The sequence below is a fragment of the Salvia miltiorrhiza genome, chromosome 5, assembly GCF_028751815.1.
Source record: "Salvia miltiorrhiza cultivar Shanhuang (shh) chromosome 5, IMPLAD_Smil_shh, whole genome shotgun sequence".
Lineage (NCBI taxonomy): Eukaryota > Viridiplantae > Streptophyta > Magnoliopsida > Lamiales > Lamiaceae > Salvia > Salvia miltiorrhiza.
The window spans coordinates 6,062,919-6,080,302 of NC_080391.1; the positions used below are offsets into that span (position 1 = coordinate 6,062,919).

The 17,384-nt window shown below is 34.7% G+C and overlaps 3 protein-coding genes across 5 annotated transcripts; 1 reads left to right on the top strand and 2 right to left on the bottom strand.

Moving 5' to 3' along the window:
- The first annotated feature begins 1,908 nt into the window (after nucleotides 1-1,908).
- LOC130985491 (dof zinc finger protein DOF1.4-like) lies at nucleotides 1,909-3,747 on the top strand. Its single transcript, XM_057908491.1, has 2 exons — nucleotides 1,909-2,144; nucleotides 2,308-3,747. Exons 1-2 carry the CDS (start codon nucleotides 2,079-2,081, stop codon nucleotides 3,154-3,156), a joined length of 915 nt encoding a protein of 304 aa, XP_057764474.1. The 5' UTR covers nucleotides 1,909-2,078; the 3' UTR covers nucleotides 3,157-3,747.
- Nucleotides 3,748-11,705: 7,958 nt separating this feature from the next.
- Nucleotides 11,706-14,115, bottom strand: LOC130985492 (dof zinc finger protein DOF3.1-like). Of its 3 annotated transcripts, XM_057908492.1 has the most exons (3): nucleotides 13,475-13,832; nucleotides 12,871-13,360; nucleotides 11,706-12,797 (listed from the first exon to the last, which is right to left on the bottom strand). In XM_057908492.1, exon 3 carries the CDS (start codon nucleotides 12,783-12,785, stop codon nucleotides 11,967-11,969), a length of 819 nt encoding a protein of 272 aa, XP_057764475.1. In that variant the 5' UTR covers nucleotides 12,786-12,797; nucleotides 12,871-13,360; nucleotides 13,475-13,832; the 3' UTR covers nucleotides 11,706-11,966. The 3 variants fall into 3 exon arrangements, with proteins under 3 accessions (XP_057764475.1, XP_057764477.1, XP_057764476.1); XM_057908494.1 differs by lacking the exon at nucleotides 12,871-13,360 and having other exon boundaries at nucleotides 13,475-14,115; XM_057908493.1 differs by having other exon boundaries at nucleotides 12,871-13,850.
- Nucleotides 14,116-15,932: 1,817 nt separating this feature from the next.
- Nucleotides 15,933-17,083, bottom strand: LOC130985494 (uncharacterized protein ECU03_1610-like). The gene is made up of 2 exons (XM_057908495.1): nucleotides 16,750-17,083; nucleotides 15,933-16,680 (listed from the first exon to the last, which is right to left on the bottom strand). The coding sequence occupies exons 1-2, from the start codon at nucleotides 16,876-16,878 to the stop codon at nucleotides 16,072-16,074; spliced, it is 738 nt and encodes a 245-aa protein (XP_057764478.1). The 5' UTR covers nucleotides 16,879-17,083; the 3' UTR covers nucleotides 15,933-16,071.
- Nucleotides 17,084-17,384: the final 301 nt, after the last annotated feature.

The window sequence follows — 17,384 nt, forward strand, 5'->3', positions numbered from 1 at the left end:
ATATATATATATATTGAATAACCGCCCCCTATAGGGAAAGGCTAAAATAAGGGTGGTTTATTGAATAACCGCCCCCTATATATATACACGTCAATTGTGTGCATCATTTTTGATATGTTAATTAGGTTAGAAGTTGAGAGAGAAAAGCGATGATTAAGTAAAAAAAATATATATGAATATATACGTCAATTGTGTGCATCATTTTTTATGATATATATTTTAATAAAATATTAGATGAATATATTGAAAGTTGAAAAATTGATTTATTTTATTATAAAAAATAAGAATTTAGTCGTGAAATAATATCCAAAAATAATAAATATATATTTTTATAAGACGTAATAAAATAAAAATAAAGGTACACTCTTACTGGACGGAGACATATGGAAAAAGAAAGGAGTGAATGAAGGAGATAGTTGCATTTATTATATTAATACGAGGAGAATAAGTGGGATTTGGTGTTCCAGCGTGGGGTTTCGAGCCCATGGGGATTCCCTCTTTTTCTCTAATTCTTATCTGTGAATGTGAGTGAGTAGCTCTAGCTTAGCTGTGATATGCGTCTGCAAATTCCATGGAAATTGTTCTCTTCCTTTTACATTCTTGAGCTTCTCGAGATTTCTCTGTCGTATGTTGCACCTTTTTTTCTCTGTCCTCTTCCTCGTTAAGAATGTCGCCCTATACTACTGCTACATTCTCCCTCTTTGCAATTTTATACTAAAATACTCAATCCTATTTGAGTAATGCTAAACAGCCAAATTTACTTAAGTAGAAAATAATTTAATTTATTTAATTTTTTTTTAAAATAAAAATAAGATTTAGTCATTTTATCATATTCTCTACATTATAGTAATTTTTTTGCAATTTTTTGGTAACTTTTTTATTTTTATTAAAAAATAAATTAAAAATAAAAAATGCAAAAAAAAATTTAAAAAAATAAGTACAATATAGAGAATATAATAAAATAACTAAATCTTATTTTTATTTAAAAAAATTAATTAAATAAATCAAGATTATCCTTATTATATTAGTGTGTGGGTGACCACAATATGGCTGCATAGATTCATTGATCCTATTTTAGGTGAATTTCCTTCTCCAATAAATCATCTTCTTTCAAAAATTTATATGCCTATATATTTCAAAACTTAAGTAGTAGTAGTACTATTTTTTTGAGATACAAAATACATATCATAAAATTGTATATTAAATCAATGATAATTAATCAGATGATAATCATGTTATTAAAAAATTTAAACTAGAAAATAATTAATTTCATTATTGATACAACAATACATGTATAACAGAATAAATATATATATTAGAACGGACTAATTAATAAAATAGTCTTTTTGAAATCATTCTTACTATTTTGCCTCTTAATTTACGATCAATATATGTTACGTTGTGAATTGCCCTTTAAACAGACAATTCACAACCATGAAAAGGTTTAGTCTAGAATTGCTTTATTATAATCAAATTTATTATTGGTTGTAAATTGCCATATTTAAAGAGCAATCCAAGACTAAGAATATATTTTGTGGTGAATTTGGTCTTGATTTTATCAATTAAGGATAAAATAATATTATAAGCTAAACATAATTACGCTTAATTTTTTATAACTATCTTTTATCTCTATGATATAACAATGACTATTCTCATAAATGAACTCCTTACACTATCTATATATAGTGAAAGAGGGAGAGAGAGAGGGAGGGGAAAAAAAAAGAGACATTATCTAAATATCACATATGACAAGAATCAAATTCCGGAAAAAAGGGTTATATATTAGGCCGACTAATTAATTAAAATATGATGAGAGTCTATTGGCGAAAAGGATTAATTTGTAATAATTCTGGTTAAGTCCCGAAAAGTGTAAAAGTAATTGAAGTGATGCTCTCGGAGGTTCACGTGAAGCTAATTAAATAAATCAATTAAAGAACGAAACGAATTAAAACAATGATCAATTCCTTTGAAAAACATTTGAAGGGCGTCAACGCAAACGAGAGTTCTCACGTCGTCACCTGCTCCTTGTCTTGATACTCTTTGTTTCAAAGGATTCCTCTTAGTGTGAAAGACCAAAAATGCTAGGAAACTGTGACAACAAGATCATCACTCCCATCTCTTCCACCACTAATCAATGGCCACAGGTTACCCTCTCTCTCTCTCTCTCATTGTCTCAATTATTACGCTAACAAAGACGACCCCATCTTTTGTTTTATAGCTTTTGTCCAAGAATATCCGTATTGTGTAGTTAATTTTTACCCTAAAAGCAGCCCATCTCGAATTCTTTCTTTCTCTTTGTTTGCTCAGAATCAGATAATACTGGATGATCACAAAAGCTTCATGGCTTCATCGTCAACAAATAAAGTAATGGAAAAACCTGATCCCCACCCTCTCAAGTGCCCCCGCTGCGATTCCTCCAATACCAAATTCTGCTACTACAACAACTACAGCTTGTCTCAGCCGCGCCACTTCTGCAAAGCCTGCAAGCGCTACTGGACCAGAGGCGGCACCCTCCGCAACGTCCCCGTCGGCGGCGGATGCCGCAAGAACAAGCGCCCCAAGCGCCACTCCGACGCCGCCGCCGCCGCCTCCCAACCCCACATGGATCTGCCCCCGCCCCCTTCCAACCATATTCAGCCTCCTTTGTTTTACACTAACCCTCTAGAGCTCAACTTCCCGTTTTCCAGCTTTAGGGTTTCTTCAGATGACTACGACCCTCAAATCAACCCTCTCGGGTTAGGGTTTTCATCCGGGCTCGGGTCGGCCGAAAACGCCTATAAAAACGGGTTCAAGCCGATCCAGGAGGCTTCGTCGTCACCTTTCTCATCACCTGCAAACAGTAACTCCAACTCAATCTTCTTCGGATCTTCCTCCGCTTCAACAATGGCGTCTCTGATGGCTTCCACCCACAAATTCGGCGCTCCCGGTTTGATCCATTACGAGGATCCGGGTATGGGCAAGCAAGTGAAAGCGGAAGGGGAGAATATGCATAGAATGGCTTGGAACCCGAACCCGAACCAGAATCCGAACCTAAACACCAACCCTATCGATCAGATTAATTCTTCTGATCCATCCTCTCTCGTATGGAACACAAGCAGCGTCGGTGCTTGGTTCGACCCTTCAAACATGGGTTCCTCCGTGCCATCTCTCATCTAGAAGCTTCCATTGATCTTCTTCGTTTAATCTCTCTCTTTAATCATTCATTAACTGATTGGGTGCAGGGTCTTTCTTTTTATCATCGGAGCTGGGGTATAGCCTTTTTTTCTTCTTTTTCTATGGGTTTTTTTTTCTGAAATTCCGGCATTGATGAATACTGGAATGGAAATATGAGAATGTTGGTTAAGGATGGAAGGAGAGTATTAGGATCGGAGTGATCATGTCAGCAGCAACCAAATTGAGCCTGCTTAATTTTTGACATGGAAGGCTATTTTGCGCTGAGAGGAACCTCGGATCCTCTTCTTCTCATCGGAACAGGTTTCTTATTCGACCACATTGTTATCTCAGATTTTATCGCTTCATGAATACCTAAAACCTAAATTTATATGTATATATATTATCATGACATTGTTTTTTTTTTTTTGGTGTATTTGTTAGTTTGTGTATCAGGTTTTTGGAATTGGGGTTTTCTTAGATTAATACATTTACATGTTGATGAAGCAATTGGAAAAATGTCTGTATTTCTTTAAAAATTTGTTGATTTTCGGTTTGGGGGAAGTATAATGGTATACAAGAGAGAGGTTATTGTTATTTCCTTTTCAGTTCTAACGTATCTGCATTCTGTTAATCACAAATCACATTTTTTGAAAAGAAAAATTCCTGATAATTTAGCTGCAGTTGCTGGATCGTTTCTTTCCTACGAGTTCACTTAATTAGCTTAATTTGTTTTGGAGATTTAAAGTAATTCGCATATAGTGTGATGTTAGTCTTGTTTAAATAACTAATAGTATGAAACTACGTAGTTTAATTTGCAGTGGTGGCTGCTTTACAGCTATTTAATATTGGTTTACATGAATCTCAGTTATAAGATATAGTGTAGTTGATATAATTAGTGGTCCTCATGTGTGATGATATACGGGTACAATCCAAACTGCAGTGTTAAAGAGATTTAATTAAGTGTTAATTAATGAATTACAACTATTTTAACACGAAATCCGGGAAAAAGTTTTCGAATTCTACCCATAAAACTTTTTACCTCGGATTGTAGCAGCATAGGATGCACAAGGGTGACAATGATATTTAATTACTATATGATTTTAGTGTTACTTTGCTTCATCACTTTAATATACATCATCTATGTCTTCTTAATTAATGTTATATATATATATATATATAAGCAATGTGCAGTGATAATCTCTTTTCTCGATTCATTTTTCTTCCTACATATAACATAATGTTGTACTCGTATTCATTAATATTTTTACTACGTGTATTAATGCACATTAGATAAAATTTTCAAAACTATCATTAATATCAAGTATAAAGTCGCGAGCTTACCGAAAACGAGTCCTCCTTTTTACTAATTAAAGGTGATGTTTCGTGTTTTGTTTTTGTTTTATAGTTCTTTTTTTTTTTTCCTTTTTTTTTTGAGTGGAGATGTTTCATGTTGAAATCCTGAATCCAAGTGGAATTTCCCTTTCCATCTTTTTCGGCCATCAATGCTATTCCATTCCTATCTACATTATTTGTCAAATCAAACAAAAATCCTATGCTAGCCATTGAGGTATTGCCTCCATATATGTGCATTCATATTTTGGGTAATTTATGGGCAAATACGTAAAAGTAAAGTGATGTAAGAAAACGGAGTAATAGTCTTGCCTAGATATGTATCTTTTGGTCTATATTTAGAAAAAGAAATGCGCATGCAAGACTAGATTTTTCGTTTTCTACACCTATTATGTTTGTACTTGCCCACAATATATGCACATGGGGAGTATTACCGCGATGGGTAGCACATAATTTCTAACAAAATCATATAGTTTTTTTTTTTTTTTTTTCTTGGAATTGAATTGAATCATAGTAGGTTTTTTGAGCTTGAAATTGAGTTCATAAATGGCGGGGGTTTATTGGGCCAGGCAGCTCCAAGTTTTGCAGGATAAGAACAACTTTATACGGGCCGTCACTTGGTTAGCTTGGGCCTAGAATAAAGTAATAATCCATAAGAATGGAGTCCAGTTGACCGCTTTATAATTCTACATACTTTTTCACTTGCTTGAGGGAAATATTTCTACATTTAAGCTGTACATGAATATGTATACATATAGGGAATGATTAGGCAAAAAACCCTTTACAAAATACAAATTATGAATTCATAAATTCTTTATGGAATACATATAAATTTAATCATGTGCATTTTAAAAAAAAATTGCCATAGAAACATATATTCAGTTTTCAAGCCTATAACTCTAAAATATTTAATTAATCTTCAGTTGTCACAACGAAGTCATCACCTTTGTGAAAAATCAACACACGCTTCGTAAATTGCATTAGAAATATTTGGAAATTGAAAATTACAACTACAAATATAACCAAACACCCCCTTAGGTTTTTTTTCGGGTCTATTCTCAATTGAGTAAAGCCGCAAGTGGTAATTCTATTCTATAATTAAATATGACTAAAAATGGACTTCCCCCACACAATGTAAATATATTCTACAAATAAAGGACATTGGTTTTATTCTCTAATTCTTTAACTACTAGTTTCGCTCTTTCAATATCATTTCCTATACTGGAATATACTACGTGGTTATAAACAAATACTATTATACTTTCTTGGTCCCATAATAAGAATGTACTTATTTTTTTTACTATATAAAAGTGTTTAACGGAATTCAAAAGGTAAGATTGACACATACTTTCCTCTGCTTCCTATATAAATAAATGATCTATTTATGAGAACGTTGAAAACTATATATAGTTTCGAAACATATAGATCAATGTATATATTAATTAACGAATAATATTAGCACAAAACAAAGATACACGTTGGTAGATGCGAGGCACTTTCTCTTTAATTTGCCAATGCATATTTCAGCACTTTTGCAAGGTAAGAAAGTAGAAGATGGTGTGCTTCGTTGGCTTTGCTATTCCTCGTAACATATATGGCCCCCACATATCCTTAATCACTCCATCTCTCTAATCACGCTCTGAGCCCACAAATTCGAGTCCAACGCTCTAACTTTAATTTTTTTTTAATCCATTTTCGACACACATTTTCTAACAATCATATTTAAATATTAATGACCTTCCTAGCATTGTAATTTCTCCACAGTTTTTCTCAATGGTAGATGGATCATAAGCTCATAATTCGATTTGCACGAATTGATATCAAAATCTAAATTCTATATATTTTCGGTTCAACAGAAAGTAAGAATTGCAGAATTATTGCTCAAATTTAGATCGAGAAGACATTTTAAGAAGCTAATTAATCAGCAATCAGCAAAAGCATTAAAGAAAATGAAAAATAAGTTGTCATAATTAGTTTGTATAGGATAGGATTGTTGAGTACATTATGAGCTTGATTGATGATATTTATGATGAAGTTGAAGACTTAAAGTTGAAGAGAGTTCGAAAGCCGTGACACGTGGGGGTGATAGCTTAGTGCATGATTCAGACAACTAAATAATTTCTGAGTAAATAATGTAGTGTGGTTACTGGTTATATATATAGAAACGGATTAAAATCATATCGCTCGGCACCACACATGACCAAAAAGTAGAAAACAGTGTGGCTTGAAAAAGCTAAGGCTTTTAAAATTGGTGTAAAATGGTTTTATCTGATTGGCTAAATAAAAAGTATATAATCATATAACAGAATCAAATTGACCAAAGACCGACGACCAAATTATACCGGGTGCTCTCTTCATCATATTGAATTGTCTTTTTCTAGTGAAAATTCGCTTTTGAATTAAAGTTTGATTACAGTGAAAGTAAATAGGACAAATGGAAGAAGAGATGTATATTAAAATGCACTCAATGTTAAAATCGCTACTAAATTCCCTTCTCAGTTTTTCCGAATGGAAAATTTAATTAATCATGACATATAGTTAACATTTTAAATCTGAGGTAATTTAAATGGACTGAAATTTACCGGCGATTCGTGATTATATATGGTTAATGAGAATTAATTAATGTCTCTATTTATTTACAAAAATATAATGGGACGCTCAGACTTGTAATTTTCCGCTTGTTTCGACTAATTTCAATGCAAGTACATTTTTAATAATAATAATAATAATAATAATAATAATAATAATAATAATAATAATAATCATCGGATGCTCGGATCTTAAAATATATAAGGAGATTTCGAAAATTACAATTGCTCGTGATTGATTCAGTAACAACAAAGTATATATAGGTAGATAAATTAAACTATATATGGGGTTGAAATCATCATGAAGAGTTGAAAAATAAGAACTCTTATTGCAAGGGAGTCATTTATGGTGGCGGAAATCACATTTTATTAACTTGGAAAGCAGAATAATGATGAGTCATCTTGAATTTAAGAGGACTATGTCTAATTATATACCTAGTTAATTAACAGATTAAAAATTTCCTCGAGACAGTTGGGTCCCTTAAATTGTGCATGCCATATGAATTAATGGGAAAAAATGAATATTTATTAACAAAGAAGAAAGAAGAGAGGGAAAAATATGGACCCAGAATCCAATGTGAAGTAGTAATGTACATGGAATGGTAGTGGTAAAGGTAGACACTGGATTGTTCCTTTGGTGCACTTGTCACCAATCTCTTGGAAAGCAATAAAAAGGAAAAAAAATGAAGAAAATTAAAGTTGCAAGTAATGAAAAAGGAAGATTTTGCCACACAATCATATCTATGTCATGCTTTAATCTGCCTTTTTTTAAAATTATTTTAGTTTGTTGGCTACCTATGGGCTATATCATCTTGTCATTGCTCTCTCCACCACCCATTGTCATCTCTCTATATAATAGGGATTTTAATGGAGATTGGACTTCTAAAACTCTCTCTCTCTCTCTGTCTCTCTCGTCATATGTAAATCGTCTCGAAAGAGTTTATACATGCAACATTCCAATATCTGCAGAAATTATATCATTAATGGACTTATGCGACAGGTCCCAATTGGACAATTTAATATACTAGGAATTTTGACAAATAAAATCACGAACTATTTTAAAATTGTAATTTTAATGTAATTTTTGAAGTGTGACGAATTAAATCATCACTTTTTCTATTTTTACAATTTCGTTCCCTTAATTTTTTTTTGGTCGTCAGAATTAATGTTGAATTGGAGCTTAATTGCATGGATTAATAAAGATGACGACATCATTTTTGTGAAGCCTAAACGACATCGTTCTGTACAATTTTAATTAAAAATTTATTCAAATTGTAAAGAAAATTGTATCCTGTATTTGCACCATATCAATATTCAGCAATTTTATGACAAACGATGTTGTAACATAAATATTACGTAGAGAACAAATTTACGTAATTAAACTTCAATTCAACAATCCGACGATCCAAAAAAATTGGGGAGACGGAATTATAAAAACTAAAAATCTGGTGATTTAATTTGCCACACTTCAAAAATCAAGCTAAAATTACAATTTTGAAAAAATTTGTAATTGTATCTGTCAAACACCCTTTAATATAAAATGTACTCCCTCAGATGGCAAATATGCTTTCCCATTTTTTGTTCCTGCGGGTATATATTTGTTCATTAATTTACGTTTGACATTTTTTATATTAAATTTTGCGAAGATCAGCTACTTATGCATATTTTAATACATTCTTTAAGTGGCCCAATTAAGTGAGCTACATATGCTGCCGACATTCACAGAATAATTGATCGAAGCTGTTCTCAGATCTCCAAAAATCTTAGTACATTTTTTGTGCGCGCACACACAACACGCACACACATATAATAATTTTATATTCAAATCCAGCTTCTTTGATATTGTATCTTAATACACAAAAATATAGTTGCTCCAAATATAAGTTTCCTCAATCATTCCTTCAGCATCATCGTAGTTAAGCGTACCCTTATTTTAAATTTGTACTATAAAAAAGTGAAAAATGATGTATTGAGGCATACCTTCAACGATTTGATGGACTTTAGTTATATACTATAATTGATTTATAAATTAAGAGCTAATGGTTTAGGTATCTACCCGTCCCGACATTAATTCTTGTTTTAATTAAAGCATTTTTGCATATCTGTCGTCAGTGAATTCTAGTGTATTAGGTGGGAATGAGAAGGCATGTAATGTGTGATGAGCTGAGGAACATTACAAAGTCGGACTCGGTCCTCTAAATTACTGCCAACTTATTAATTAATAATCACAGATATAGAATATCGCACTCATGTATAACATCGTTGCATTCGTTATGAAATTAATTACACTAAAAAACAAATAGAATTTTAATTCTTCATGGGATTTGAATTCTGATGCTATATTTGTACAATAAAATGGTATATTCACCATAAATCTTAACAATTGATTATTTAACAATTGAGTATAGATAAATCTCCATTCTCACAATAAATATGGATTGTCATTTAAACCCTTTCATGTAGGCGTATGTTTAAATAAATATATTTTCTTCATGTAATTAATGAAAACGTGTATAATTTTTTGAAAAAGAAAAAGAAAAAGAAAAAAACGGGTATCTTAGATGTAAAAGCTTACACGCACCCACAATGAGTGTTTGATTGTATACAAATTAATTAACAAGTACGATCAGTTTATTGCTAGAGCCAGAAATTCGCTACGTAGGGATGGTTATTGGTCTCTCCCGGTCCCCTTACAAATATCCTACTTTTTATAATGTGATATTTCATTATAAATGTCTCATTCCATTTTTAGCAATATATTTAATCTCTATATTTAATATTTAAACAATTTTTATCAAATCACTTTATTTACTTTCTACACATTTTTAAATCTCTGTGCCCAAAAGTAATGAGACATTTGTAATGGGACGAATGGAGAAATAACTTGTGAATATTTAAGTGCAAATTGATCTTTAAATATTGAGTGTATTATAATGATATTATCATTACTACTATAATTTAAATAATTAGGGTTAATTAGGTTTTCTTTTACTTTTTAATGCACTTATATTCACAAACACTGATAATTTAGTGAATGTGATAGATAAAATTGATAGAATGAATTGAATTATTTAAATTATTTATTTTAATGTTTAGATTGATTGATTGTTGTGTAAGATAATTGAAGGATTATGACTATAGAAAAATGTGTGTATATATATATATATATATATATATATATATATATATATATATATAGGGGTGAGCTATCGTGAGAGCACATCTTAAAATAAGAAATAAGAGTAATTTTTAATATATGCATTTTATGTAGAACACGTATGAATTCACTGTATAAATGTATGAATTGTGAAAAATAATTTTTTGCTACCTTTGGGATTCGAACTCAGGACCATAAATCCATCCAATAGGATTACGAATCAACCGTAGATCTTGATGATCTAATGCTGAAAATGATTCTTATATATATATATATATATATATATATATATATATATATATATATATAGGGGGCGGTTATTCAATAAACCACCCTTATTTTAAGAATTACGAACCAGCAAAAATGCATGAATTTTATGTATAACACGCATGAATAAACTGTATAAAGGTATGAATATCGAAAAAATAATTTTTTGCTACCTTTGGGATTCGAACTCATGACCACGAATATATCCAACAAGGTGATGAATCAACCGTAGATCTTGATGATCTAAGGGCTGAAAATGGTTCTTAATTTATATTTTAATAAGCGTTCTTATTTTAGCCTTCCCCTATATATATATATATATATAAAAACAAACCAATAATAATTTTAGTGAAAGTATTTTAAAAGTTTTGTATTATGAATTCGAAGATAAATAATCAATTCAATTTTAAGATAATAAATAATTATTAATTAAATAATCAATTCAATTCAATTTTATGAGTAAAATTATACATATCAAATATTTAATTAAATTGATTTATCTTATTAATTATTCACTCCGTCAACTGAAGCTTGATCATTTTCTTTTCAGAATTGGTTTTAAGGAGTTAATAATTAATGTGTTAAGTGTGATGGGTAAAAAAGTGAAAAAAATGAATAAAAAGAAAAACTTTTATCACATGAAAAAATTAACAAGCTTCGCAGGATAATCTGAAAATAAATTACGGATCAAGCTTACGGAGAGCATATGTTATCAATCAAACCAAACCACATACACATTATAAATAATTCGAACTTGGGAGTTGATGATTAAGGTTAGTAAGTAATTAAGGGGTATGCGGTTAATTTGTCGGTCGAATTAAGGGGCAGGCGCATGCATAGCAAATAACATAATGATCGATCTTATCCATCAGCTTTAAGGCGTTAGCTTTAGCTTTAGCCTGACATAGAGCTCATCCATTCATGCATTATTCTCTTATCTTGGTTTAAATGCCTCCCTTTTTAGACTTTACACAGTCTACGAAAGCCCCTACTTAAATTATAAAGCACTCGTACAATTAAAACCAACTAATTAAACACACACCACACACACACTCTCTCTCTCTCTCTGCTCTCCCAAGTGGTATAACTCAGATTCTATATTGTCAAAATTGAATTAAAGCAACAAAAAAGCGAAAGGCATTAACATTAAACTCGATATACTTTTGATCAAAAAGTTGAACATGCAAACCTAACCCAACTTAAACTGAATCTCTATAAGATGGTTAATTACAACATTGTGTATACACATCTGCATCATTAGAAATATCCAATCCGTTTACAATTTTCTGCAATTCATAGTTTGCAACCTAAAACACCCCATCTTCTTTTTTTTTTTTTTCAAGAAAAATTATAAACCAAAAATACTCGATTGAGAAAAAAAGGGAGATCGAAACCTAATAATGAACGAGATAGATATGTGTGTGCAACAGAAATCTAGAAATTTCTAAAATTCACTGAGAAGATGGATCAAACCCCGGGTTGCTATCTTGCCAGTGATTCGGGTTGAAAGAAGAACCGGCCTGGTTGTCGCCGTCGCCGGTCCAAAAACTCGAGCTTGCGGCGGAGGTGGTGGCGGCTGCGGCCGGACCTCTATTGATGAAGCTTTGAGTCCAAGAAGGCCGCGGCGGCGGTGTAGTCAAGTTGTGTTGCGATGGAAAGTAGTGATCATTAATCTGCAGCTGAAATTGGTGGGGCGGCGGCGGCTGGGGTTTCAATGGAAGGCTCACCCCTTGCAAAAGCGCATCGTATTGGCCGCCTCCGCCTCCGCCACCCAAATTGAGCGCCGGGGCTTGGCTGATTCCGGTGGATAAAGATTGCATGGCGGCCAAAGAGGAGAGAAAGGAGCCGCCGCTGTAGAAGGTGTTGGCCATGGACGACATAATCGGAGGGAAAGGCCTCATTGGCTGCTGACCCGAATTCAAAGGCGTCAGGTTTTGAGATGGGATGGCGGGCTGACTACTGCGGCCGATCTCGCCGGCGGAGGAAGAGGGGGCGGAGGAGGGTTTGGGGCGCTTGCTCTTGCGGCAGCCGCCGCCCACGGGGACGTTTCTTAGGGTTCCGCCGTGCGTCCAGTACCTCCTGCAGGCCTTGCAGAAGTAGCGCGGCTGTGAGAGGCTGTAGTTGTTGTAATAGCAAAACTTGGTGTTGGCGGAGTCGCAGCGCGGGCACTTCTGCGGCGGCGGCGGCGCCATCTGCTGCGTCTCCGGAGGCTTCACACGGTGATCTTGCTGGTGCTTCAGTCTGTCCTGATCATTTCTGCGCGGCTCCATATTGGTCTGCGCCTATATATATATATATATAACAGTGAGTTTGCGTGTATAGAGAGAGAGAGAGAAGAGTGCATGCGGGCTTAACTGGTAAAGATTATTCAACGGAAGAGATATGTATGCAATCCAGAGTTGTCTGTTGGGATTAGGAGAGGCAATGGTGCATGAGCTTTGATTTCTTCTCCACCTACCCAAGCCCAGCCCAGGGTTTAATTTATCCTCTAATGTAGAAAAGGCCAAACCAATTTTAAGAATAAATCTTGGTGCAAAACCGACGAAATCTGCACAGATTTACTACTGTGCGGAATGAAAGTTGCGGGAATCGCAGATTAAGTTAGAGAGAGAGAGAGAAAGGTCATATATGAGAGAGAAATCATTGCGGAAGAGCCACCTGCCCCTTGGCTTTTTTCTTCTTCAGCTTAACACTTACGAAAAAGAGAGAATATAAAAGAGGGATAGCTTTGTACGGACTTCTCACACAACTCTTGCTTGCTTTCTCTTTCTCTCTCTCGATCGATCGATCTAGTAGCAGATCATGATAACTGAGGAGGGAGACAAACTGCAGCTCTGCAATCAAGCTTCAGAAAGGGGATTGCAAAAATTGAGGATTTGTCTCCAATTAAAAACCCTTAACCTAATTTGTCGTGTGTGTTAATTGAAAGGGGAGCGATGAATCCATGAAATTAACTAACCTCAGATCAGAATGTCAGCAGGAAACACGTAAGATGGATTGGGGAAGGAAAATTGTAGGTGTGTAGGCAGAAAGGAACAAGAGAGGAGAGGAGACAGTAGAGGGGTGGACCACCCACCCTCGCAGAGATGGCGGCCGGCAACGGCGGCTCGGCTGCCTGCTGGTGGCGGAGTGGTGGCTGTGTCAGCTTTATTGTCTTGGTCTTTTGATTACGACAATTACTCTCTCTCTCTCTCTCTCTCTCTCTCTCTCTTCTCACTTCGCTTTTTGTTGATGAGAGATTCTATTCTATTCTACTGACATCACTTGAGGTTGGGGTCCGTCTCGACGCCCACCCAACCCAAGTAAATTCTTCGACTCAACCATCCATCCCTTTAATTTCTCCTATTTTTACTTCTCAACTAAATTAACTGACTAATTATTTTTTTATTTTATTTTTTCTTCTTTTTGGTGGAGGGGGTCACCCAATGCCTATTCATTAGGCTATATGTGTCAAATTCCAACCACAACATAATATTCCTAATCATCCAATTTTATTTTCTCTCTCTTCTTATGAAAAATCATGAGGGACGAACGTCTATAAATTACTTTTCCGGCGACTCATTTTGCACATACATTACTTCATACTAGAACAAATTAAAATACATTTAGCCAATACTTTTTAAATCGGGTTTTAGCTTATAATATATATATTTTTTCAATTATACTTTTAACTTTTGTTCCACAAACTTTGCTTTGTAAAGTTAAGTTCTTGTAATTCCATTTATTTTATAAAATTAGATCATTTTAGGGTAACATGGATATTCTCAACCAGAAATATTGACATCCCTAGCTTTTCCTTGAATTTACACTGTGTTTGATGTCCTTTCATTTCTTTTAATTCCTTCTGTCCCCAAAAATGAAAATAAGTTTACCTTCTCCTATTTTTGAAAATTGCATTCATTCTCTCACGATATTAATCCATTTTTTTTATTTTTTTTACAATCTCAAAATCATTAACCTTATTCCAGCCTAAAAAATTGTTAACACACTTTTACATTAATCCATTAATTATAGAAAAACCACATATTTCTCGCAGAATCTAGGAACAACATTGATATATATCACTATCCGATCCTTGTTAAAAATATATTGATCGATGGCACATCAAATTAATAAATTCTTTTACAAGTTAAATTTTTTAGACTTCAACATAAAAATTTATATAGGTACAGTTATCCAAAAATACGGCTTCATGATTCTTTTTAACCATAATTTAAAACAACTAAGCTACATTAATATTCAAGTGATACTAATACATTTTTAATTCTCCGAAGTTTTCATTTTCGCTAGCTATATCAGTATAAAATTTGACGTCAACAATTTTCAATATGCCAAATATAAAAAGCAGGAGCTGAAGCGTAGCTTTGTGCAACGTACTAGTGCTCTACTTTTATTATTGATAAACTACGGAAATTATTTAGGAGTTAATAATAGTGATTCGTTAATAATGACCATACGGCTAATCCCTTAGGTTATTAACTTCTGATTTGACGTGCTACGAAAGCATAATTGTTTGACATTTTGTTTTAAAAAATTATTATCTAGCACATTATATTTATCAGTGTGAAACATATAGTGTACATTAATAATATAAAGTATGACAACAAAATACACAGGGTGAGAGTACCCAGGTAGGTGTAATTATTACCAAAATTATGTTTTTCCCGATAGTTGTACTTGTACTTAATCTTATAGTCTTGTACACCTTGTATAACTTTATTGTAATTAGCTGGGCCTTCGATTTCATTTTTTTTTTCAATTTCCTCACATTTAATTATTTAGTTTCTTGATTTTTTTATTAGAAGATAATGTGGAGTTCATGTAGATGTATATTACATGTGAAGAGTAGGAAATCAATAAGGAAATTTCTCTCCAATTAATAAATCAGATTAACGTTAAAAGTGAAAATAGTTGGATCCCATACAACTAATCGCCTACATCAATAGAAATAGTGCATATTCTATTTTACCACGCAAATGACATCCAGCCACCACAATTACAATTAAAAAGAATAAATATGGCATCACAAATTGGAAATCTCCCAAAACTTCACATTAATATATATCCTGCAAGTGATGTGAGTCACGTGACAGTTAGTATGATTGGGTAGTTTAATAGTAGCCCAAAGGTGACGCTGGCTTTCAACTGCTCCATCTTGCTTTTGTCTTCTCTCGGCTTAATTTTATAATTGGACTACTCACAGGCCCAAAATTCCCATAAAATTGGCCCACTACATAAAATCCAATTGGGCCTATCTCTCCTGTTTATTATCCAGTAGGTGATAATATGTTGGGTGATTTTATATGGAACGAAATCATTATCGTCTCAAACTCCAATAAAGGAGAGGCCGAAAATGCCATCTGACTTGAGAAGTGTAACACGAGCTACAAAATCATGGTAGAAGTGATGATTATCACTAATATTAAATGCAAGTTTTTTTTTTGGTAGACGTACGGCATTAACATCTGCATATATAAGAAACATACATGATTGCTTAAAGGAAATTATTTGTGTTTTTTGTGAACATTAAGCAGAAAAATACAGCAAAAGAAGGCTTCAAAGCTTATCACGGTCGTGCTCGTCCGCGCGCCGCCGCCTGGCATCGACGACATCTTCATCCATCACCTTCTCCCGGGTGTCCCGCGCCGGCTTCTTGACGCGATCCTCGATAAAATCATCCAAATCGTCGTCATCCGACTTCCCCACCACCGTCTCCTTGATCTTCTGCGTGGTATCCTTGGCCGCCCCCCAGGCGCCCTTGGCCGCGTCCGCCACCTTCTCGGCGGCGCCCTTGGTCGTCTCCTTGGCCCCGTGCGCGTACTCCTTGGTCTTGTCCGCCGCCGTCTCCGCCGCGCCCTTCACCTTCTCCGTCGCCTCGTGCGCCTGCCGCTTCGTCGCGTCGACGGTCTTGTCCCTCATATCGGAGGCCTTGTCGGCCATGGGCCCCAGCTTCTCCTTAGTTTTGTCGTTCATCTGCTGCGCCTTCTCCTTGACGGAATCGGCGGCGTCGTCGGCGCTCTCCTTGGCTCTGTCCTTCATATCGCGAGTCTTCTCCTTGGCCTTATCCATGGTTTCTCTCACCTCATCGCGGGGCTCGTCCACGCTCTCGTCGGCGTTGTACGGGCTGTATTCTCTCCGGCCGGCCTCGCCGGCCATGTTCCGTCCCTTAAGATGCGATTTGGCGTGAATCGGAGAAGGTGAGACATGTTTGGTAAATGAAGAATGGGAGTGTACCTGTTGGTGATTGGAAGCGGCGGCGAAGCAAACTCGAGACACCGTGGGGCGGAAGGGGATGGATTGGGCCATCTCCGAAGACTTGGAGAGGCTGAGAATTGCATTCTTCATTGCAGACATGGCTGCCATCTCTTTGTTTGCGATGATAGCTTTTGATTAGTTTCTCCTTGAAAACTTGATTTGTAGTTCCAGAAGTATGTTATGGTTTGGGTATGGCGGAAAAAGGATTGTTATAAGGTGCAATCGCGGAGGAAGGTGGCGGGCGAATGGTTGGACACCTGTAGATGGAGGTGCCACGTGTATACTAATTATGCTACGGGGACTTGTTTCTTTCAGACAGTACTTATCTTCATCCATTTCTATATTTCTTTTACCATTTTTAGTTGTTTCTTTTTCATTGTCAAACCTACGTATTAGGGGGTTAATTAATCTTCACATGTCGAATTAATGTTCCTCAGCTTATCGCCTCAAAAAAAATGTTCCACAGCTTATGATTCATTCATAGTCCGATATAATTACACTACTAAATAAGCTAAGAGCATCCACAATGGGCTTACTTGATAGCCTATTTGATAATCTACTTGATAGTGGGTTGTGTTATTGAGTAGGTAGTGCTGCATTGGGATTACTTGATA

Coding starts and splice junctions, on each gene's coding strand:
- LOC130985491 (XM_057908491.1), top strand. CDS start 2,079: ATGCTAGGAAACTGTGACAACAAGATCATCACTCCCATCTCTTCCACC. Junction 2,145..2,307: donor CCACTAATCAATGGCCACAG/GTTACCCTCTCT, acceptor TTGTTTGCTCAG/AATCAGATAATACTGGATGA.
- LOC130985492 (XM_057908494.1), bottom strand. CDS start 12,785: ATGGAGCCGCGCAGAAATGATCAGGACAGACTGAAGCACCAGCAAGAT.
- LOC130985494 (XM_057908495.1), bottom strand. CDS start 16,878: ATGGCAGCCATGTCTGCAATGAAGAATGCAATTCTCAGCCTCTCCAAG. Junction 16,681..16,749: donor CCGCTTCCAATCACCAACAG/GTACACTCCCAT, acceptor TCGCATCTTAAG/GGACGGAACATGGCCGGCGA.